Source organism: Ranitomeya imitator, chromosome 3 (genome assembly GCF_032444005.1).
Source record: "Ranitomeya imitator isolate aRanImi1 chromosome 3, aRanImi1.pri, whole genome shotgun sequence".
NCBI classification, from domain to species: Eukaryota; Metazoa; Chordata; class Amphibia; order Anura; family Dendrobatidae; genus Ranitomeya; species Ranitomeya imitator.
The window spans coordinates 226,860,838-226,885,950 of record NC_091284.1 but is presented as its reverse complement, the minus strand read 5'-3'; the positions used below and the strand labels follow the sequence as shown (position 1 = coordinate 226,885,950).

Below are 25,113 nucleotides of genomic sequence, written 5' to 3'. Positions count from 1 at the left end.
AAACCCTAGCTGGTCATTCCCTGACTGGATTAAACTACAGCAGTATGCCTGGACATCCACCAGCAGGAAATACCAGCAGGGGAGAAGTATATAAAGCCGCATCTGAAAGGTGATAGGGCATACAAATGAAGAAATGAAAACATCTGATACATTACCTGCAGAAAAGGTGTATCTGCTGTGGCTCCGTGGACAGAGAAGCCGAGCACAAAGCACAGTGTCAAGGGTCCGGACCCAGACGCATGACAATCACTCATACATTTGATACAAATATTACATGCATGCTGTGCAGATGTAACATATTACACACATCACAACATTATACACACACACACACACACTGTAGACACATTTAACTCATACCGTAATAGTAACTCTAAAGCATTTGCTTTTTTGGAAGATAAGTGACTGTTCACATTTTGTTCAGCCCCTGGGTTACTGGCTTTTTGAAAGACAGATTAAGACGGAATCCTCAGAGCTAATGAGTAAAATATTACAGAGTTCCACTTACAAGTATGCACCGTTGGGACTCCGTATGTGCTCCTTCCCGAGGGTGTCGGTCTTTTCAAATGGACATAAGAGTGTAGTACACTACAGAACGCCCTGACTGAGAGGCTGAATGCAATGTGGACAGACCCTAAGACACCAGAAACCCCACTGTTATAGCCATGCTACCATGGATCAGTTAGGCTACTTTCACACTAGCGTTTTCTGCAATCCGTCACAATGCGTCGTTTTGCAGAAAAAACGCATCCTGCAAAAGTGCTTGCAGGATACGTTTTTTCCCCATAGACTTGCATTGACGACGCATTTGCGACGGATTGCCACACGTCGCATCCGTCGAGCGACGGATGCGTCGTGCTTCTGCGGACCGTCGGGAGCAAAAAATGCTACATGTAACGTTTTTTGCTCCTGACGGACCGCTTTTTCCGACCGCGCATGTGCGGTCGGAACTCCGCCCCCACCTCCCCGCACCTCACAATGGGGCAGCGGATGCGCCGGAGAAATGCATCCGCTGCCTCCATTGTGCAATGCGCTAAACGCTAGCGTCGGAATCTCTCCCCGACCCATTGCGACGGGGAGATTCCGACGCTAGTGTGAAAGAAGCCTTAGGCTCAGCCCATATCTCACACTAAGCCTTGTCAAATTACTACAACAAAAAGGGAAAACCATAAATAACTTTTACCCATGTGTTTCTACTTGTGAGCAGAAAGTGAGATGGGACCCACTATTATGCTGCCCGCTCCAGCCTCCTTTCCTTCTCACCTGTCCTCTGCACCTCTAGGTGGTCTCATTTGTCTTCCACTATTTGCTTCCTTATAGTGCTTCCCTCTTCCTCTCTTGCTGGGCCAAGTATTTAATTCATTGAGCTACTACTTCTTCTGGAAAACTCCTGACTTTCCCTGCAGCACTAGTGGCACAGGTGGCTCCCCCTTTTGGACATGTCCTTCTAATGCCAACACAGGATGGTGGGGCTGATGTTTAGCTCCATACATATAAAATGTAACTTTGGCAGGCAGAGTGGCCCAATCTGAATTGGTCTACTAGGGATCTGCCCAGTGAGGCAGATTTTTGGTCCAGGCTTGACGATGGACATTTGCAAAAATGCTCTAAATAAAATAGATTAGTGGCTATTGCACTAGTAGGGCAAGGCACGTGCAGCATGCTGATTATGTGTAATTGGCCCAAAAGCACCGTATGAGCACCAAAAGAGCAGCTAAATGATGGTGGTGCTGTAGATGAGGCCACATGGTGCCTCCCAGGCACATGTCATAATCACGGAGTACACAAGGATCCATGAATGACTTTGGCCTCTACAAGTTCCGAGGTGTTCAGAGAAGCCATCATGTTAGACTTTATTTTATCACTTATACAGTAATTTCACAATGAATACTGAATAAATTGGTTATGCAAAAAATATAACATGTGCCAATTGTCCATGCATCAAATTGAAGGATCAGTGGTCTGGCAAAAGTTAAATGAAGTAGAACACATTTGTGTTTCTTTGACGCCATCGCTGATACCATAACGAACATAACTACTGAGAAAAGGTGAAACACCACCATGCATGTAGGCATGAAATGTTTCAGCGGTAGCTTGACAAGTATACACAACTAAATTATTAATTGTCAATTAGTCTGCTAGCAGTAAAAAACAAAAAAAAAACAAAAAAAACACACTTCTACATAGGATATGGGATTACATACAAAAGGGAAGAACAGGCAGACTCCATATATTACAGCCTCTCCCAATTATCGAATTATCGGACTGACACTACAAGTACAGTATGTAGAGTTAATTACATTGGTAACTTTTGTCTTTCAGACTTGTTCACATCACATTTTTAGCCCATGTAACTCAGATGTGTTTATACAACAATCACATATCCACAAATGTATACTGTGCTGTCACATGGCAAAAGTTGTGGCAGGTTTACTTCTAATGCCTTTCATTTTTTCAACCCTAAAAAAGTATAGGCTACGTTTTCTGAAACACAAAAACCTGTTACCATTAACCTCTTCATGACCGTGGGATTTTTCGTTTTTCCGTGTTCGTTTTTCACTCCCCTCCTTCCCAGAGCCATAACTTTTTTATTTTTCCGTCAATTTGACCATGTGAGGGCTTATTTTTTGCGGGACGAGTTGCACTTTTGAACGACATCATTGGTTTTAGCATGTCGTGTACTAGAAAACGGGAAAAAAATTCCAAGTGTGGTGAAATTGCAAAACAAATGCAATCCCACACTTGTTTTTTGCTTGGCTTTTTTGCTAGGTTCACTAAATGCTAAAACTGACCTGCCATTATGATTCTCCAGGTCATTACGAGTTCATATTTCAAAAACCTGACCTGCACATCCAAACATAGACACAGTGTGAACAGGTGCTGAACCTAGAGTCGCCAACTCGTATATAGTTAAGTAAATAAGGCAGCACGCTGCAGCGCTAAAACATGCAAACTTGAAAACACGAAATTTGAACTGCATTACTGCACTAGAAATATGAAAAATGAGAGCTTTTAGTGCATAAAAATGGCCACCGTGCAAACCTGCATCAAAGCAGGGGAGCTGACATCGGACGTACTATACCGTCTGATGTCAGTAAGGGGTTAAAGAAAATCTGTCAGTAGGATCAACCCTTCTAAGCCATCTATATGGTCATGAAGATCATAGGAAGCTGAATACAATGACACCCTATTATCTGTGAGCCGATGTCTTATTGAAAAACCTATGTTTTTCTAATATGTAAATTAGCTGTTCCCATGGCGATGAAAATTTCCCACAGCGCTAGCGCTGACGTCAGAAAGGTGAAGCTAGTTCCTTGGCATTGAACTCGCAGGACCTGTCTGATGGCACCACGAACAGGAGAACTTTCTCACGCTCACGGTGCCGTCATATAGGTAATAAAAGGTCACAGAGAGACACTGAGCACATGGTGCTCAGTGTCTGCTGGATGACAGGCTGCATGGTCACATCATGCAACCATGCAGCCTGCAATCTTGTATGTAGCAGAGCTAGACCTGTCGTGGGACAAAAGGATTAGCAGCATTTTCCGCGGAAAGGTGAGGAATATTGTTGTTTGTTTGTTTTTTACCTGTTTTGCAGATGATGAGCGCTTCGGGGGAATGGGTGAGGTCGTAAGTATGGTTTAATTAAGATTATTAAATGAGTCTCTCATTCTTTCAAAGACAGGACTTTTTTCTGGGTGTCTGTGTTTTCTTACAATGTGACTATGGGGTTAGTAATGGGGGATAACCACGGGGCTTGATGTGACCTGACAATGCAAAGGTGACATCAACCTATCACCCCACTTTCCACAGCTACAGGGCAAGTGGGAAGAGCGAGGCTAAGTGCCAGAATTGGCGCATCTTAGAGATGCGCTTTTTCTGGGGTGGCTGAGAGCTGATGTTTTCAGCCTCGGGGGGCAGTATCCATGGCCCCTTCCTAGGCTTTAATATCAGCCGGCAGCAGTCTCCATAGCCTTTGCTGGTTATTAATCATAGTAGGACCCTACGCCATTTTTTTTAGGGTCACCCATTTTAATAGCCAGTAAGGGCTAAGTATACAGCTGTAAGCTGATATTAATAGCCTGGGAATCTCCATGGGTATTACCCCCTTCCCAGGCTATAAACATCGGCCCTAAGCAGTCAGCTTCCCTCTGCTGGTTACGAAAATTGCACAGGAGCCCATGCCATTTTTTTCCCCAAAAAATTTGCATTTTTTTATTACTTAAATACATGTAGAGCAATTTGCACACACACTCCACTAACTGTATTTGTCACTGACATCTATATATCTATTCTATATGTATTTACTGTATGCAATCCATCTCTTCTATCCTGTGCGGCTCCTGCTGTGATTTTACAGTACAAGGCAGATGAATTGCTGGGTTTTCTTCTATATACGAGTATGTAAAATATATACAGCTCTGGCAAAAATTAAGAGACAACTGCAAAATGTTCAGTTGGTCTGATTTTTTCTTTTTATAGGTATATTTTTGAGTAAAATGTAAATTGTTCTTTTATTCTATAAACTTCTGACAACATCTCCGAATTTCCAAGCAATAATTTTTGTATGTTTTTCTGACAAAGAAAAATGGTCAAAATTAAAAAAAACAGTGCTTTCAGACCTCAAATAATGCAAAGAAAACAAGTTCATAATGATTTAGAAACAACAATACTAATGTCAATCTATGAGAAAACACAGCTGACTGCACCACCGCTCAGAGGAAACAATCACTCCTGCTCACCTGCGATGGGAGTGTGACCGCTGGATCTTGGGTGCTTCAGCCAAAACATGTCTCAAAGTCCATTCAATAGAAGAAAACAGAAAAGGCAGCACTCACCGATCCTTCACGAGAAGTAACTTTATTATCTTACAGAAAACTCTTCACAGCCAGGGGTGCAGATGTACAGAGTGCGGCAAGCCTGACGATGGCCGTTTCGCGCCCACCTGGCGCTTCCACGGGTCAGTCGGGACTGACCCGTGGAAGCGCCAGGTGGGCGCGAAACATCCGTCGTCAGGCTTGCCGTACTCTGTACATCTGCACCCCCGGCCGTGAAGAGTTTTATGTAAGATAATAAAGTTACCTCTCGTGAAGGATCGGTGAGTACAACAATACTAATGTTTTAACTCAGGAAGAGTTCAGAAATCAATATTTTGTGGAATAACCATGATTTTTAATCAAAGCTTTCAAGCGCCTTGGCATGCTTTCCACGAGTCTTTCACACTGCTTCTGGCGCAAAAATGTAAGCAGTTCTGCTTTGTTTGATGGCTTGTGATTATCCTTCATCCTCTTGATTACATTCCAGAGGTCTTCAATGGGGTCCAGGTCTGGAGATTGGGCTGCCAATGACAGGGTTTTGATGTGGTGGTCTCTTGTGTATGTATATATATATATGTGTGTGTGTGTGTGTGTGTGTGTGTGTGTGTGTGTGTGTGTGTGTGTGTGTGTGTATATATATATATATATATATATATATATATATATATATACACACACACACAGTGCCTTTGCGAAAGTATTTGGCCCCCTTGAACTTTTCAACCTTTTCCCACATATCATGCTTCAAACAAAGATACTAAATGTAAATTTTTGGTGAAGAATCAACAACAAGTGGAACACAATTGTGAAGTTGAAGGAAATTTATTGGTTATTTTAAATTTTTGTGGAAATTCAAAAACTGAAAAGTGGGGAGTGCAATATTATTCGGCCCCTTTAACTTAACCCCTTAAGCCCCGAGGGTGGTTTGCACGTTAATGACCGGGCCAATTTTTACAATTCTGACCACTGTCCCTTTATGAGGTTATAACTCTGGAACGCTTCAACGGATCTTGGCGATTCTGACATTGTTTTCTCGTGACATATTGTACTTCATTTTAGTGGTAACATTTATTCGATATAACTTGCGTTTATTTGTGAAAAAAACGGAAATTTGGCGAAAATTTAGAAAATTTCGCAATTTTCTAACTTTAAATTTTTATGCCCTTAAATCACAGAGATATGTCACGCAAAATACTTAATAAGTAACCTTTCCCACATGTCTACTTTACATCAGCACAATTTTGGAACCAAAATTTTTTTTTGTTAGGGAGTTATAAGGGTTAAAAGTTGACCAGCAATTTCTCATTTTTACAACACCATTTTTTTTTTTAGGGACCACATCTCATTTGATGTCATTTTGAGGGGTCTATATGATAGAAAATACCCAAGTGTGACACCATTCTAAAAACTGCACCCCTCAAGTTGCTCAAAACCACATTCAAGAAGTTTATTAACCCTTCAGGGGTTTCACAGGAATTTTTGGAATGTTTAAATAAAAATGAATATTTAACTTTTTTTCACACAAAATTTATTTCAGCTCCAATTTGTTTTATTTTACCAAGGGTAACGGGATAAAATGGATGCCAAACATTGTTGTACAATCTGTACTGAGTACGCTGATACCCCATATGTGGGGGTAAACCACTGTTTGGGCGCATGGCAGAGCTCGGAAGGAAAGGAGCGCCATTTGACTTTTCAATGCAAAATTGACAGGAATTGAGATGGGACGCCATGTTGCGTTTGGAGAGCCCCTCATGTGCCTAAACATTGAAACCCCCCACAAGTGACACCATTTTGGAAAGTAGACACCCTAAGGAACTTATCTAGATGTGTGGTGACCACTTTGGCCCAACAAGTGCTTCACAGAAGTTTATAATGCAGAGCCGTAAAAATAAAAAATCTTATTTTTTCACAAAAATGATCTTTTCGCCCCCAAATTTTTTATTTTCCCAAGGGTAAGAGAAGAAATTAGACCACAAAAGTTGTTGTGCAATTTGTCCTGAGTGCGACGATACCCCATATGTGGGGGTAAACCACTTTTTGGGTGCATAGCAGAGCTCGGAAGGGAAGGAGCGCCATTTGACTTTTCAATGCAAAATTGACTGGAATTAAGATGGGACGCCATGTTGATTTGGAGAGCCCCTGATGTGCCTAAACATTAAAACCCCCCACAAGTGACACCATTTTGGAAACTAGACCCCCTAAGGAACTTATCTAGATGTGTTTTGAGAGCTTTGAACCCCCAAGTGTTTCACTACAGTTTATAACGCAGTGCCGTTAAAATAAAAAATCCTTTTTTTTCCCACAAAAATGATTTTTAGCCCCCCAAATTTTTATTTTCCCAAGGATAACAAGAGAACTTGGACCCAAAAAGTTGTTGTACAATTTGTCTCGAGTACGATGATACCCCATATGTTGGGGTAAACCCCTGTTTGGGCGCACGGGAGAGCTCGGAAGTGAAGGAGCACTGTTTTACTTTTTCAATGCAGAATTGGCTGGAATTGAGATCGGACGCCATGTCGCGTTTGGAGAGCCCCTGATGTGCCTAAACAGTGGAAACCCCCCAATTATAAATGAAACCCTAATCCAAACGCACCCCTAACCCTAATCCCAACTGTAACCCTAACCACACACCTAACCCTGACACACCCCTAATTCTAATCCCAACCGTAAATGTAATCCAAACCCTAACCCTAGCCCTAACCCTAATGGGAAAATGGAAATAAATACATTTTTTTTAATTTTATTATTTTTCCCTAAGGCTAGGTTCACATTGCGTTAGGGAAATCCGTTTAGCACTAGCGGATTGCGCTAACGCAATGTCTTTTTAGGTGTCGTGTTTAGTGGTCGCGTTAACGTCCCCGCTCTGGAAGATCGGGGATCGGAGCTCGGGCGCGCCGCGGACGCTGCAAGCAGCGTCTGAGGCGCGCCACAAAAGAATGGCACCTTGCTAGCGCGAGCCGAAAATGGCACGCTCTAGCGATGCGCTACACCCGAAAATCACATTGCTGTCAATGGTTGTGCTAACGGACCCATTGCATGGCGTTAATTGTGACATTTTCGCCGTGCAACGCTGTCCGTTAGCGTTAACCCATTAACGCAATGTGAACCTAGCCTAAGGGGGTGATGAAGGGGGGTTTGATTTACTTTTATAGCGTTTTTTATATCGGATTTTTATGATTGGCAGCCGTCACACACTAAAAGACGCTTTTTATAGCAAAAAAGTTTTTGCGTCTCCACATTTTGAGACCTATAATTTTTCCATATTTTGGTCCACAGAGTCATGTGAGGTCTTGTTTTTTGCGGGACGAGTTGACGTTTTTATCGGTTACATTTTCGGACACGTGACAGTTTTTGATCGCTTTTTATTCCGATTTTTTGTGAGGCAGAATGACCAAAAACCAGCTATTCATGAATTTCTTTTGGGGGAGGCGTTTATACCGTTCCGCGTTTGGTAAAATTGATGAAGCAGTTTTAGGGTATGTTCACACGTTCAGGATTTCCATCCTTTTTTTTTCAGGACTGTTTTTTTTAAAAACTGCAGCTCTTGGCAGAAAACGCAGGTCCTTTTTTTGGTCCTTTTTTGATGCGTTTTTTGATGCGTTTTTTGATCCTTTTTTTTTATGCAGTTTTCTAACCCTAACCCTAACCCTAACCCTACCCCTAACCCTACCCCTAACCCTAACCCTACCCCTATTCTAACCCTACCCCTACCCCTATTCTAACCTTAGTGGAAAAAAAAAAAAAAATTCTTAATTTTTTTATTGTCCCTACCAATGGGGGTGACAAAGTGGGGGGGGGTGTCATTTACTATTTTTTTATTTTGATCACTGAGATATAACCTATCTCAGTGATCAAAATGCACTTTGGAGCGAATTTGCCGGCCGGCAGATTCGGCGGGCGCACTGCGCATGCGCCCGCCATTTTGCAAGATGGCGGCGCCCAGGGAGAAGACGGCCGGACGGACACCGGGACGCCGGGTAAGTATAAGGGGGGGAGATTAGGGCACTGGGGGGGGCATCGGAGCACTGGGGGGGGCATCGGAGCACGGGGGGGGGCATCGGAGCACGGGGGCGGGATCGGAGCACGGGGGGGCAGCCACACTCCGCCCACGCACTTCCGCCCGCTCCCCCGCACTTCCTGCTGCAGCGGTTCTGCACATCAAATCGCAGTAAAACCCGCAGATATATTTTTGATCTGCGGGTTTTACTGCGGTTTTGACCTCACAATGGAGGTCTATGGGTGCAGAACCGCTGCGGTTCAGGAAAAAGAAGTGACATGCTCCTTCTTTTTTGCCGCAGCTATTCTGCGCGGCTTTTTAAACGAAATTCCGGATCATGTGCACAGCAGTGACTGTTTTCCATAGGGTTACATTGTTATGTACCCTGCATGGAAAACAGCTGCGGAACCGCAGCGGCAAAACCGCTGCGGTTCCGCAGTAAAAAACGCACTGTGTGAACATGGCCTTATTCTTCGGGTCAGTACGATTACAGCGATACCTCATTTATATCATTTTTTTTATGTTTTGGCGCTTTTATACGATAAAAGCTATTTTATAGAAAAAATAATTATTTTGGCATCGCTTTATTCTGAGGAGTATAACTTTTTTATTTTTTATGATTCTATATGGCGGCTCGTTTTTTGCGGGACAAGATGACGCTTTCAGAGGTACCATGGTTATTTATATCCGTCTTTTTGATCGCGTGTTATTCCACTTTTTGTTCAGCGTTATGATAATAAAGCGTTGTTTTTTGGCTCGTTTTTTTTTTTTTCTTACGGTGTTCACTGAAGGGGTTAACTAGTGGGCCAGTTTTATAGGTCGGGTCGTTACGGACGCGGCGATACTAAATATGTATACTTTTATTTTATTTTTATTTTTTTATTTTTTTTTAGGTAAAGAAATGTATTTATGGGAATAATATTTTTTTTTTTCTGCTTTATTTAGGAATTTATTTTTTTTTTTACAAGTGTGGAAATTTTTTTTTTTACTTTTTCACTTTGTCCCAGGGAGGGACATCACAGATCACCGATCTGACAGTGTGCACAGCACTCTCTTAGATCGGTGATCTGACATACAGCCGGGCAGGATTAGAGCTGCAGCTGCAGCCTGATCCTGACCCGGAAGTGCGCCCTGCAGGACCCGGATGCAGCCCGGCGGCCATTTTGGATCCGGGGACTGCAGGGAGAAGACGCTCGGTACACGGTGAGTACATCACCGTGTACCGATCGTCTCAGGGAAGCCCGCAGGGAGCCCCCTCCCTGCGCGATGCTTCCCTGCACCGCCGGCACACCGCGATCATCTTTGATCGCGGTGTGCCGGGGGTTAATGTGCTGGGAGCGGTCCGTGACCGCTCCTGGCACATAGTGCCGGATGTCAGCTGCGATAGGCAGCTGACACCCGGCCGCGATCGGCCGCGCTCCCCCCGTGAGCGCGGCCGATCGCATATGACGTACTATCCCGTCACTGGGAATTAAGTCCCAGGTCACCTGGACGGGATAGTACGCCATATGGGATTAAGGGGTTAATACTGTGTTGCGCCACCTTTTGCTGCGATTACAGCTGCAAGTCCCTTGGGGTATGTCTCTATCAGTTATGTACATCGAGAGACTGAAATTCTTGCCCATTCTTCCTCGGCAAACAGCTCGAGCTCAGTGAGGTTTGATGGAGATCGTTTGTGAACAGCAGTTTTCAGCTCTTTCCACAGATTCTCGATTGGATTGAGGTCTGGACTTTGACTTGGCCATTCTAACACCTGGATATGTTTATTTGTGAACCATTCCATTGTAGATTTTGCTTTATGTTTGGGATCATTGTCTTGTTGGAAGACAAATCTCTGTCACAGTCTCAGGTCTTTTTGCAGACTCCAACAGGTTTTCTTCAAGAATGGTCCTGTATATGCCTCCATCCATCTTCCCATCAATTTTAACCATCTTCCCTGTCCCTGCTGAAGAAAAGTAGGCCCAAACCATGATGCTGCCACCACCATGTTTGACAGTGGGGATGGTGTGTTCAGGGTGATGAGCTGTGTTGCCTTTACGCCGAAACTTGTCGTTTGGCACTGTTGCCAAATAGTTTGATTTTGGTTTCATCTGACCAGAGCACCTTCTTCCACATGTTTGGTGTGTCTCCCAGGTGGCTTGTTGCAAACTTTAAACGACACTTTTTATGGATATCTTTAAGAAGTGGCTTTCTTCCTTCCACTCTTCCATAAAGGCCAGATTTGTGCAGTGTATGACTGATTGTTGCCCTATGGACAGACTGTCCCACCTCAGCTGTAGATCTCTGCAGTTCATCCAGAGTGATCATGGGCCTCTTGGCTGCATCTCTGATCAGTCTTCTCCTTGTTTGAGATGAAAGTTTAGAGGGACGGCCGGGTCTTGGTAGATTTGCATTGGTATCATACTCCTTCCATTGCAATATGATCGCTTGCACAGTGCTCCTTCAGATGTTTAAAGTTTTGGAAATCATTTTGTATCTAATTCTGGCTTTAAACTTCTCCACAACAGTATCACGGACCTGCCTGTTGTGTTCCTTGGTCTTCATGATGCTCTCTGTGCTTCAAACAGAACCCTGAGACTATCACAGAGCAGGTGCATTTATACGGAGACTTGATTACACACAGATGGATTATATTTATCATCATTAGGCATTTAGGACAACATTGGATCATTCAGAGATCCACAATGAACTTCTGGAGTGAGTTTGCTGCACTGAAAGTAAAGGGGTCGAATAATATTGCACGCTCCACTTTTCAGGATTGAATTTCCACAAAAATTTGAAATAGCCAATACATTTCGATCAACTTCACAATTGTGTTCTACTTGTTGTTGATTCTTCACCAAAAATTTAGATTTGGCATCTTTGTTTGAAGCATGATATATCGGAACAGGTTGAAAAGTTCCAGGGGGGCCGAATACTCTTGCAAGGCACATATGTATATATATATATATATATATATATATATATATATATATATATATATATATATATATATATATATATATATATATATATATATATATATATATATATATATATATATATACAGTACAGACCAAAAGTTTGGCCACACATGTGGAATTATATACTTAACAAAAAAGTGTGAAACAACTGAAATTATGTCTTATATGCTAGGTTCTTCAAAGTAGCCCCCTTTTGCTTTGATGACTGCTTTGCACATGTGTTAATTCATAGTTTTGATGCCTTCGGTGTGAATAGTCATGAAAATACAGAAAAATCTTTAAATGAGAAGGTGTGTCCAAACTTTTGGTCTGTCCTGTATAGATATTATAGATAGATAGATATTTTTTTTCAGTTTGTCTGATTTTTCTCTTTATAGGTATATTTTTGAGTAAAATGTAAATTGTTCTTTTATTCTATAAACTACTGACAGCATGTCTCCGAAGTTCCAAGCAATAAATTGTGTATTTATTTTCGGAAAATGAGAAATGGTCAAAATAACAACAAAAAAAATGCATTGCTTGCAGACCTCAAATAATGCAAGAAAAAACAAGTTCATAATCATTTAGAAATAACAATACTGAAGTTTTAACTCAGGAAGAGTTCAGAAGAGAATATTTTGTTTAATAGCCATGATTCTTAATCACAGCTTTCATGCATCTTGGCATGCTTTCCACCAGTCTTTCACACTGCTTTTGGGTGACCTTATGCCACTCCTGGTACAAAAATTTAAAGGGAACCTGTAAATCCCCCCCCCCCCCCCCGTTTGTAACTGAAAGAGCCACCTTGTGCAGCACTAATGCTGCATTTGGACAAGGTGGCTCTTTTAGTTATGCTCCCTGCACACGCTGAAATAAACACTTATAAAATGTGCCCCCTCATACCGTGAAATCGCCAGGGAGGCGGGACTTTCCTTCCTAATCAGACGCAGCACAGCCGGCATTCATACCCCTTGGCGCCATCTCCACAGAGTTGTTTGAATCTGTCCCGGAGCCTGCGCTGTTATGTTATCCCTTGGGCATGCGCAGTTAGCGCTGCCCGTCCTCTGACATCATTTGATGTCAGGCTGACTGCGCCTGTGCGGCCACGCTGCCCGAGATCCCGCCCCGCAGTGTCTTCTGATTTATTCTCACTGCGGGGCTGGGATTCCTGGGCATGCGTAGTGCATATCTTCGCCTCTCACTCATCTCCTTCTTCAGACTACCGGCGTCAGCTGGTCCCTAATCGCCGTGGCATGCGATATATATATATATATATATATATATATATATATATATATATATATATATATATATATATATATATACATACACTCCAATCTCTACTTAAGCATGCACATATAGTGCAAACATTTTGCAACTTCGTTGTTCTGAAGCCAGTCCAGGCCAGCTCCGCCAACTTTTAGGAGAAGTGGGTAGAGGAAGGAGCGTAGCCAAGCACACCTAACAAATTAATCACAGTTTATACCACAAAAGTACGGCAGCCATTGACTTCAGTGCATCACTGGTGTGACGCATGGCTGCCATTTGGATTTGCTGGTGGGTAAATGTCTGAGCAAACACTTAACGCAAATACAGCAGCCCCTGGGTACAGGAGACTGTGGTCAGTGTCTGAACTCTTCTCCTATACTATAGCTGTAAGAGTTGTGAACTGGGCATGCTCCCAGACTGCCAGTTCACAGCGGTTGGGGAAGAGACAGACACATGCTTCCACATTTACTGCTGTCGCAATGTGAGCTAGCATTACAATAGATTTCCATGACACGTCAGCAGCTCCTACACCCAGGTGTTTCATAGTTTAAAATATCAAAACTTTTTAAAGAATTTTTCATATACACCACATAAAAAATCAATATTTTTCTTAAACATTAAATCTATAAGCACTTAGCAATAGTTGAATTCTTTTTAAGACGCCTTCCCTTAACCCCTTCACCACCGTGCGATCTTCACTTCTTGTATTTTCATTTTTTGCTCCTCTTGTTCCCAGAGCCATAACTTTTTTTTTTTTTTCAGTCAATATGACCATATGAGGGCTTGTTTTTTTTATGCAGGACGAGTTGTACTTTTCAGTGATACCATTGATTTTACCTTATAGTCTACTGGGAAAAAGGAAAAAAATTCCAAGTGCGGTGAAACTGAAAAAAAAAAGTTCAATTTCACAATTGTTTTTTTATTTACCATGTTCACTAAATGCTAAAACTGAGCTGGCAATATAATTCTCCAGGTTATTACGAGCTTGCAGATATAAAACATGACTAGGTTCTTTATTAAAGCGGTGAAAAAAAAAAAATATCCAAAGTTTGCAAGAAGAAAAAAAAAGTTGCCATTTTCAAAGACCAGTAGCATCTCCATTTTTCAAGATCTGGGGCTGTGTGAGGGCTTATTTTTTTGAGCGCTAAACTGATGGTTCTATTGGTACCGTTTTGGTCACCTGTTATTGCAATGCTGAGAGCAAAAAATGTAATTCTGGGGTTACGATTTTTTTTTTCGGTATGCCATTTATCGATTGAATTAATTTACTTTATATTTTGATATATCAGACGTTTCTGAATGCAGAGATACCAAATATGTGTATTTTTTTTTCACTTTGAATGGGTTAAAAGGGGGGTAATTTGAACTTGTTAAAACTTCTTTTTTTTAAATATTTTTTTAAAAATTTTTTTTAACTTGGACCAATAGTACCTTTAGGAGACTTGAAGCTGCGATCATCGGACAGGGGCCTAACAGGTAAGGAGGCCCACTGACATTTCTAAAGCAGGTGAAATTGCACATTATATGGGCTTTTGGACTGCAAAGGGTCCAAATGTTCTTGCATAGGGGCCCTCTTTGTCTGTGTCCGCTCCTGACTTGTAGTAACAAAACAGATCATGTTTTATTTTTACAGCAGTTTAGATGATTAAAACCAATATGTGATAGCATGTCATGGGCAACAGACTTTTTTTTTTTTTGAGACCCAAGAATCACTGTCACAATGTAAAAATAAGCAAATACCTGCAACATACGATTGTCCAGTTTATCAAAAATAAAGCGCTGTCTTGGTCTCCAAGAGGTGAATGGAGCCGATAGCTATGGTCAGTGTATAGCCAGGATCTTTCCTGCTGCACATGCCAAATGTGTTTACAAAATGTGATGTAAATACGTACACAATTATATACAACTTCTCATTGCAGAATCACACCGGCCATACCTTTTCTGCTGCTCTATCCTGATCTTCATGTGAAAATCCTACAGCTCCAGCAGCATCACCTCCAGTTAACATTGCAGCATCAGTGGTAGAAGAAGATCTAGGTCGACCTTGGTGATGGTGTAACACCGCAGCTAAGCCACCATCCATTGGTGGTGGACGTCGGGGAAGATGAGGGCTTCCTCCACGCAACTGCTGATGATGATGGTGAGCTGTGTCCCCAGGACCACTTTTGCTCCGGCGCCCTCCACCATGCTGACCAGAGCCTCTTTTGACGGAAGGACGGGAGCGGATTTGTTGCAGTACACGGTTAAAGGCAGTTGGACGTGCTGGTAAATCATGCAAAGAGACAGCATAAGACACTCGATGCATTTCTGGAGATCGCTCTTTTTCATCTGCAGAGTCGTGGTCTGAAGAAGACAGGGGGGCAGTTATGGATGTTTGGGGAGTTTGAGGTCCAGGGGTTGAGCAAATGGCAGTGGGTTCTGAAGCTGCCTGATGGTCACGCTCTCTTGAACGACGACGGCTATGGAAGAGGTGCTTCAGTCCGTGTCCAAACATGGATCCTTCAGAAAGCTGTTGGATTTTCTGTAGGGAAATATGGTTTGTTAGACAGTTAGGGTTTTATCAATGATGTATTATAAGATAATTAACCAAAGCTAATATGCTCCACGCATGACACATTCAGAACTACAGTCTAATTAAGCAGTAACAGTTCCATCTATACAAGAAGTCCATTACATCGGGTACAAAGAAGCACAGCCTTATACGTGAACACCAGTTTGAGCTATGAAGCTGATTCTGCACTACAATACAGTGTCTATACTCATATGCTATCAAGTCTGGAAAATGTGCTCTTCAGATTGGGCTAAGCTTAGGTACAGACCCTAACTCTAATAAGGCGCATTTCTTGCAATATAGTGCCCCACTAGAGTGCTGTTTAAGCTTCATACGCACTGGAGATTGCCAGACCTGAAATCCTGCAGTCTGAGAGTTTACAGCTGGCCGGAGTCAGCAAGAGAATGTCACATTACATCCATGAAAAATTTACAGTCGGCTATCAAGTTCCCAGTCTGGTGTCTGAGCTCTGGGCTAACCTGCGATGCCGACAGGAGAGGACAGCAAAGGGATGTAAAGCAAGGCGTGACAGTCTGCGAAACAGAGCGTCAGTGGAAAAAGCCGAATATAAGCAAGAAAGACAGGAAGATATAGCACTACAGGCTGAGAAAGTAAGTGTGAGGAAGTGTGCGAGAAACGCTGAGAAAGTGATAGTGAGCAGAGAGATTAAGTGTATAACAAAAGAACATAGGATTGTGTGACAGCAAGAAAAAAAAAAACACAGACAAGCACCCATGAATAATTAATACATCATGATGGCTTGGTCAAGAAAGCAGAGTTCAACAGGATCCCTGCTCCCCAGCACTCAGACATTAAAAGGTCACCATGCATTTAATAATAATAATAAATTATTATATATAATCTCTTTTTGTACCTGTCTCATCCTTCTTAGCAGTAAACTAAATGTTCCATGGAAAAAATTAGAAAATGGAAGTAGGATTAGCATCTATGCTGCTAGAATAAGGTTCCACAGCTAAAGCTGCGAGCAAGAAAAACCTTAAAGGGACACTGTCACCTGAATTTGGAGGGAACAATCTTCAGCCATGGAGGCGGGGTTTTCGGGTGTTTGATTCACCCTTTCCTTACCCGCTGGCTGCATGCTGGCTGCAATATTGGACTGAAGTTCATTCTCTGTCCTCCATAGTACACGCCTGCGCAAGGCAAGATTGCTTTGAGCAGGCATGTACTACGGAGGACAGAGAATGAACTTCAATCCAATATTGCAGCCAGCATGCAGCCAGCGGGTAAGGAAAGGGTGAATCAAAAACCCCAAAACCCCCGCCTCCATGGCTGAAGATTGTTCCCTCCAAATTCAGGTGACAGTGTCCCTTTAACTACAGGCAGATTTAGGCCGGTTTCACACGTCGGTGACTCTGGTACGTGAGGTGACAGTTTCCTCATGTACCGGAGACACTGACTCATGTAGACACATTAAAATCAATGTGTCTCTGCACATGTCAGCGTGTTTTCACGGACCGTGTGTCCGTTTGGAAAACACGGAGACATGTCAGTGTTCGTGGGAGCGCACGTATTACACGGACCCATTAAAGTCAATGGATCCGTGTAAAACACGTACCGCACACGGATGTTGTCCGTGTCCCGTGCAGGAGTCAGCGCTACAGTAAGCTGAAGAGAAGATATGAAAAATCTTTTTTTTTTTTGGTGTTTTAAAAAAAAGATCCCTGTCCCCAACCCCCTCCCACCTCCTGTGCGCCCCCCCCCCCCCCCTCGCTGTTAATAAAGTACTTACCCGGCTCCCTCGCTGCTTCTTCTCCTCGCCGCAGTTTCTCTTGTATGAGCGGTCACGTGGTGCCGCCAATTACAGTGATGAATATGCGGCTTCACCCCTATGGGAGGGATCTTTTTTTTTAAACACCAAAAGAAAAGATTTTTCATATCTTCTCTCCAGCGAACGCTGCTGGAGAGAAGAAATGAATGGCGGCTTCAGCACCAGATGCAGGGGACAGCGCTTAACTGTAGCACTGTCTCCTGCACGGTGCGTGTGGTACTCGGGCGGCACACGGATGCCACACTGATGTGCCACGTGAACACACGGACACACATAATTCCGGTACCAATTTTTCCGGACTGGACTTGTGAGACTGGCCTTATAGGAATTTTGTATGGACATATTAAATCAATGAATGATGCAGACTCATGCTTATTGCATCTGTATTAACCAATTAGCGGCATTTGCTGTGATATGTAAATTAATCATAGTATTTAAAATAAACTTCACGGCCTCCTTCCAATATCATGGACACATCCATTTTCTCCACGGACACTTTTTACAGACTGGAAGGCTGAAACGTTACTGTCACACTGCGCTTTATGTAAGCTCTGGATGTGCAATTTTGCTGTGCTTACTATGTTTAGTGTTATACATATTAACAGCCTATGGCAGATATTTCCTGGTCACGTTTTCCAACACAAAAATGTGTTAAATGTATGCGTGCTAGATTTCTTCGTACAGTTTCTAGCTGCATACGGCACCTTCTGTTACAACTAAGCTTCATCCAGATTTAATAAGTCTTGTTGAAAATATACATTTGCAATAAGAGTAAAAATTACTTAATTTTGTTTTCACGTTTTTTCCCCCATTTAAGTCTCGTGGGTGAGGATTAGAGAAGCTCCAGACCTAGTGACTCTCATATCTGTCTACATATTATGGACTAGTGGTTGGCGTAAAGGCCAATAAACTGTTAGGATAGAGGTGTTAAACCCTAACGCCTTGTTCACATGTTCAGTATTTGACATCAGTATTTGTAAGCCAAAACCAGGAGTGGAACAATCAGAGGAAAAGTATAATAGAAACACATCACCACTTCTGGATTTATCACCCACATCTGATTTTGACTTCCAAATACTGAATGTGGCCTAAAGCTGGTAATACCCTCAGCACGAGTAGTTAGTGCAGCAATTGGTGACTTCAAAGATTCAGCCTATTGGTACACTCAGGCCAAGTGGACTATGTAACTTCAGACACAAGTGCTAAAAATTGCACTGAAATTCTCAAAAATGAAAGGATAACGCCCAATCGATTCTGGTGGCACTGCCATATGACAAAGAAAGCTCAAACACAATGATAATATGATTTTTTTGTGCGATAACTTGTTTACATACAAAAATATAATTAAAGAAAAAAAAAGCATGATATTTATTAACTTGATTTCCATATCATGCATCTTACTAACAGCCCACTCCACAGCTCTCACACCAAAGACCGCCAGCAAAACTTTATTCTCTTTCCAGTGTCTCTATGGAAACAGCTACAGAGCCAAATAAGTTCAGCACTCCAGCACCTTGTGATGCTCTGCAGAGGAATGCAATTGCTGACAACTGTCTACCGTATGGCTGAAATGCTCCTTCTGGTTAATCTGGATGTCTTTGGTCATTATATATTCATATGAGATGCAGAGAAAACCATTGATCGCTGTTTAATGTAGAGAGAGTGCTTGATCAATTGTGCTGAAGCGTCTCCTTTGGGCCACTGTTTGGCCTCGTTGGATAAAGTACATATTTTACCAATACAAACATTGATGAACTTGGGCTGTCAAATGATAAAAGTCACTAATAGTACAATCTAATCTGTGTTACTCATCGCACTAGAATGACATCTACATACTGGTACTGAAGTGGAGTTACGCTCCGCCGATTTAGGTATATGGATTGGGGACTGCGAAGCACATTTTGGTATAAAGCAGATTTATCAAGACTCCACAGTGTGTGTGTTACGGAGACTTTGGCAGTGATCTCTATGTACACAGGAGCCCTATATACAGGGGCCCTATATACAGATGCCCCATACACACACCTTATACAGGAGCCCCATACAGACGCCCCATACAGGAGCCCTATACAGACGTCCCATATATGAGCCCCATACAGGAGCCCTATACAGACGTCCCATATATGAGCCCCATACAGGAGTCCTATACAGACGTCCCATACAGGAACCCCATACAGACGTCCCATACAGGAGCCCTATACAGACGCCCCATACAGGAGCCCTATACAGACGTCCCATACAGGAACCCTATACAGACGTCCCATACAGGAACCCCATACAGACGTACCATACAGACGTACCATACAGGAGCCCTATACAGACGCCCCATACAGGAGCCCTATACAGACGTCCCATATATGAGCCCCATACAGGAGCCCTATACAGACGTCCCATACAGACGTCCCATATATGAGCCCCATACAGGAGCCCTATACAGACGTCCCATATATGAGCCCCATACAGGAGTCCTATACAGACGTCCCATACAGGAACCCCATACAGACGTACCATACATGAGCCCTATACAGACGCCCCATACATGAGCCCTATACAGACGTCCCATACAGGAACCCCATACAGACGTACCATACAGGAGCCCTATACAGACGCCCCATACATGAGCCCTATACAGACGTCCCATACAGGAGCCCCATACAGACATCCCATGCATGAGCCCTATACAGCCGTCCCATATATGAGCCTCATACAGGCGTCCTATACAGGAGCACCATAGAGACGCGACATACAGGAGCCCTATACAGACGTCCCATATATGAGCCCTATACAGGAGCACCATAGAGACGCCCCATACAGGAGCCCTATACAGACATTCCATATATGAGCCTCACGCAGGCGTCCTATACAGGAGCACCATACAGATGTCCCATACATGAGCCCTATACAGGAGCCCTGTACAGACGTACCATAGAGACGCCCCATACAGGAGCCCTATACATGAGCCCTATACAGACATTCCATATATGAGCCCTATACAGACGTCCCATACAGGCGTCCCATACATGAGCCCCATACATGAGCGCCATACAGACGCCCCATACAGACATCCCATACAGGAGCCCCATACATGAGCCCTATACAGATGTCCCATACATGAGCCCTATACAGACGCCCCATACAGACGCCCCATACAGGCGTCACATACAGACATTCCATATATGAGCCCTATACAGACGTCCCATACAGGAACTCCATACAGACATCCCATACATGAGCCCCATACAGACGCCCCATATATGAGCCCCATACAGACGCCCCATATATGAGCCCCATACAGACGCCCCATATATGAGCCCCATACAGACGCCCCATATATGAGCCCCATACAGACGTCCCATACAGGAACTCCATACAGACGTCCCATACAGACGCCCCATATATGAGCCCCATACAGACGTCCCATACAGACGCCCCATATATGAGCCCCATACAGACGCCCCATACATGAGCCCCATACAGACGCCCCATACAGACGCCCCATACAGGAGCCCTATACAGGCTAGTTTATGGATTTCCCACCCCGATACATCGCACTCTGTGTTCATGCAATCACACTACCTTGAGGTCTGGCGGCTTATTCCTTGTGATGACAGGGGGTCCTTGGCTGACAGATGCTCCTGCAGAGCCCGAATCCCCGGCTGCTGGGCTGTCGGAGCCTCGCACTTCCATGACAGTTGATGGCGAAAGAGCATCTTGTGCAGCCACCTCCTCAGGGTGCAGCTCGTCTGACTGGCAGCGCTTCATGTATCCAGAGGGGGCACAGGGCACCATGTAATAGGGCAGGCCAGCAATGCACAGGTAGAATTACAACAAAGGAAGGGGGGAAGGTCACCTCACGCACTGGGGGAAGACAACTTCACATGACAGACCCAGCTCAGCCACACACCTCAGCAGTGGCCTCCCGGCTGCCAGCAGTAGCACACCCGTTATGTGCAATGCTCCGCTGCATCCACACATCACACCGATGCTTCACCCAGCAGGCACTACACACAGCACACCGCGGGCTAGGCCGTAGGAGGGCTGGAAGGCGGAGGAGGCCCTGACATCTGCTCCATGCCCCCCCAGGCCCCAATGGCTCCCGGGGGCCCCGGCTCCTACGTCCGCACTTCTCTCCGCAGAGCCTGGGGTGACCAGCGCTCAACCTAGCTTCCCAGAGTGAGCGACACTGCTTACACCCAATGGCAAGAGAACGCTTAATGTGCTCGTCCAATCAGGAATGGGGGCGGGAAGTTGGCCAGTTTCAAGGTGGGTTGAGATGCGGGAGCTGTCACAAGAAGGTGGTGCTGTAGGAGCTTTAGTGAGAAGGATTCAGTGCGGACTGCGAGGGGTCATTATGGGATCTAGGGCGACACTAGAATTGATACGGCCTCATAGCAAAGGCAGGAATGGGCCCCTGCATTATTCACAGAGAACAGATAAGGCAAACAGCATAACGCCCTCATGCAATCCAAAGGGTGTGTGACATGTCCGAAGAAGCAGCTTGGGGGCGCTAGATAGCACAGCAGGAGAACAGGGCTCCCAACCCAGTGGGTAGGCTGCTACAGATGTGCCTATACCAAGGGAGGAGCCCTGCACAAAGAAAGGAGCACGTCCCTTAAAGTTTTTATCCTCTACTGTATTGTAGTCATCATAACAGGGGCGGACCCTGAGCTTGGGGCCCCTATGCAAGAAATGTGTCTGGGCCCCTCTCCTTTTATGGCGACAAAGCTATAGAAAGAGAGAGTCACACAGATGTATTACAGTCTCCTTTATTATGTATATTGCCATCCCTTATTACACAGTGCCCTCTCTTGTTATGTACAGCACCGTCCCTGTCTTTATTACATATCATCCGGTCTTGTTAGATGTATAGTGCAATGCTGGCTGATGGAGCATGGGAAAGCTTCATTTCTAGTGGAGGAGCTGACAGTCTGGTCGTTATATCTAACAACAGAAGACTCTGTGTAATAAAGAGAGGGTGCTGTGAATAGCAAAAATACATTATGTAAGAGACAGTGCTGTATATAACAACAGAGGAAGCTATATAATAAGGGACGGCACCATATATAACTAGAGAGGATGGTACGCAATAAGAGACGGTGCTATACATAATGAGGAAACTTTGTAACTAAGGACAGTGTTATACATAAAAAGTGAGTACTCTATATACTAAGGGACTGTGCTATACATAATACGCGAGTACATTATATACAAAGGGACTCTGATATACATAATAAGTGAGTACACTATATACTACGGGACTGTGCTATACATAACAAGGCTACATCCCTGTATCTGTGTGCAGTGTTGGTGTGCTGCCCGTTATTACACATGCATTGAGCAGGTACTATTCTGATCCACAAAATCAGATCAGAATAAAACATTCTCTGACCCTCACAGATCTCATTGTCAGATCCGTGATTTTCATGCATGTGTGAGTGGACCTATAAAACTCTGAGAATGTAGAATAAGAGATTTTACAAAAAAACATTACCACTACATGTCACACAGTGCAGATACAGGATAATATCAACATCCAGGCACTTACCGCTGACGTCTCGTCTGATTAGAGCCACTTTCTCCTGTTTCTTCTCCATCTGGTCAGACCTTCATGTCGACATCTCCCAGCCAGGATGCATCTTATCATGATAATCATCGCAGCTCTGAAAATAAGAAGGTCACATACATTGTATACATACATGTGTCTCCCCACTGAATATAGTTATGTACCCCATCATTAATATACTATTAGCCACGCACCATTAAAACTATAAACTGATAAGCAGCACTGTGCCCCCCATTACCTATAATCTCTGACTCCCAATAATATACATTATTCAGTGTCTGACTCTCCATTTAGCTGTAAGTCTTTGTGCACACGGAATATATGCAAGGTTTTACAGCACATGAAAAATGAATCAGATCCCTGAAGTCTCATGCACACATTACATATTTTTCCTTGCAGATTTGCAGCAGATTAGGTCTGCATAATATCAATTCTTGCAGCGTATTTCACCCATACTAAAGGGGAAAAATGCGTAACAAAAGCATGTTAAAAACGTTGCAAAAAATAAATGTATTTTATGCAGCATTCTTCCTTCCAACACATTAGTATATGCAGCAGAATTTTCTCCTGCAAATCCTAAACATGTGCACATGGTCTTAGTCCCTGTCCTGTGTGTCCCCATCATTCATGATAAGTCCTTGGTAGCATCATAATGAATTTGGAGGTCCGAGAGGACACCATCAGGTTCTGAGCATCCTCCGCCACCTCCCAATTCATTACAAGTCCCTGACAGTTTCTTCTCCCACCCTTCAGTTCATTATAAAGTGCTCTATGCACCTTATCGCCTCCTCTCCTACTCCCCAATAAATTTTAAGTCCCCGATAGCATCACAATGAATTGCGAAATGGGGAGGACGCTTTCAGGGGCTTAGCATCCTCTTCCATCGCCCAATTCATTTTACATCCATATCTAACATCTTACTCCACCTCCCCCTGTTTGTAAGCCCATTATAAGTTCCCCTTCCTCCCATCCCAATCCCCCACATCCCTCATTGTTCTCCTACCCCAGCATCCCATCATTGTCCTCTCCACACCTCCATCATTGCCCTTTATGTCACCTCCATCATTGCCTTCTCCACCACAACCATCATTGCCCTCTCCACCACCCCATCATTGCCTTCTCCACCACCCCATCATTGCCCTCTCCACCACCCCAATCATTGCTCTCTCCACCACCCCAGTCATTGCCCTACCCCATCACCTCCATCATTGCCCTCTCCACCATCTCTCTCCATCATTACCCTCTCCACCACCTCCATCATTGTTCCCCCCTCCACCTCCATCATTATCCTCTTCATCACCTCCATCATTGCCTTCTCCCCACCACCCCATCATTGCCCTTTCCACCACCTCCATCATTGCTTTCTCCCCCACCACCCCCATCATTGCGTTCTCCAACACCCCCATCATTGCTTTCCCCACCACCCCATCATTGCCCTCTCCACCAACCCTATCATTGCCCTCTCCACTACCTCCATCATTGTTTTCCCCTCCACCACATCCATCATTGCCTTCTCCCCACGACCTCTATCATTGCTCTCTCCACCACCTCCATCATTGCCTTCTCCACCACCCCAATCATTGCCCTCTCCCCACCCTAATCATTGCCTTCCCCCATCACCTCCATCATTGCCCTCTCCACCACATTCATCATTACCCTCTCCACCACCTCCATCATTGTTCTCTGCACGTTCCCCCACAGGCAGACACACACACACAGCACCACTTACCTCCCCACACATTCCCAGCATCCGCGAACAGACATACAGCACCACTCACCTCTCCGCGCGCTCCCCCGCAGCATCTTCCTCGCCGGCTGCTTTCTATCTAACACAGATGCATGCTGAATGCTGACGTCATCCAGCCACGCTGTTATGTCAGACAGGAAGCGCGGGCAGGAAACAGGACGGATCCCTGCAGCTCCGCTCCACTGCCAAGCCGAGCTGCAGTGATCGCTGCACATGAGGACAATCTGGCCAGGGGCTCCCCGGAGACTTGGGGCCGGATAAACAGGCCAGATTGCCCTCTGTGCCAGCCGCTCTGCAGGGGCCCCCCTCCACCTCCAGGCCACGATGCAGTCGCACCAGCTTCACATGCGGTATGTCCGCCCTTGCATCATATTATATAGCACTGTGCACTTACAATTGTTCATTTTGCCCTTCTACCAAGGTAATTCATTCTCT

General features: G+C 44.2%; 1 protein-coding gene and 1 long non-coding RNA gene across 2 annotated transcripts in view; one reads left to right on the top strand and one right to left on the bottom strand.

Annotated features, from left to right (window-relative positions):
- LOC138669603 (uncharacterized) overlaps nt 1-15,082 on the top strand; it is a 95,290-nt gene extending 80,208 nt beyond the window's left edge. The window contains exon 3 of the long non-coding RNA XR_011319202.1: nt 14,948-15,082. This is a non-coding gene — a long non-coding RNA (uncharacterized lncRNA). The remainder of the gene's footprint in view (nt 1-14,947) is intronic.
- The window catches only part of TMCC2 (transmembrane and coiled-coil domain family 2), a 76,099-nt gene extending 54,562 nt beyond the window's left edge, over nt 1-21,537 (bottom strand). The window contains exons 1-2 of the mRNA XM_069756211.1: nt 20,945-21,537; nt 14,965-15,549 (exon numbers count right to left, since the gene is read on the bottom strand). Coding sequence (XP_069612312.1) covers nt 14,965-15,549; nt 20,945-21,157 — 798 coding nt within the window. The 5' untranslated portion in view covers nt 21,158-21,537. The remainder of the gene's footprint in view (nt 1-14,964; nt 15,550-20,944) is intronic.
- Nucleotides 21,538-25,113: the final 3,576 nt, after the last annotated feature.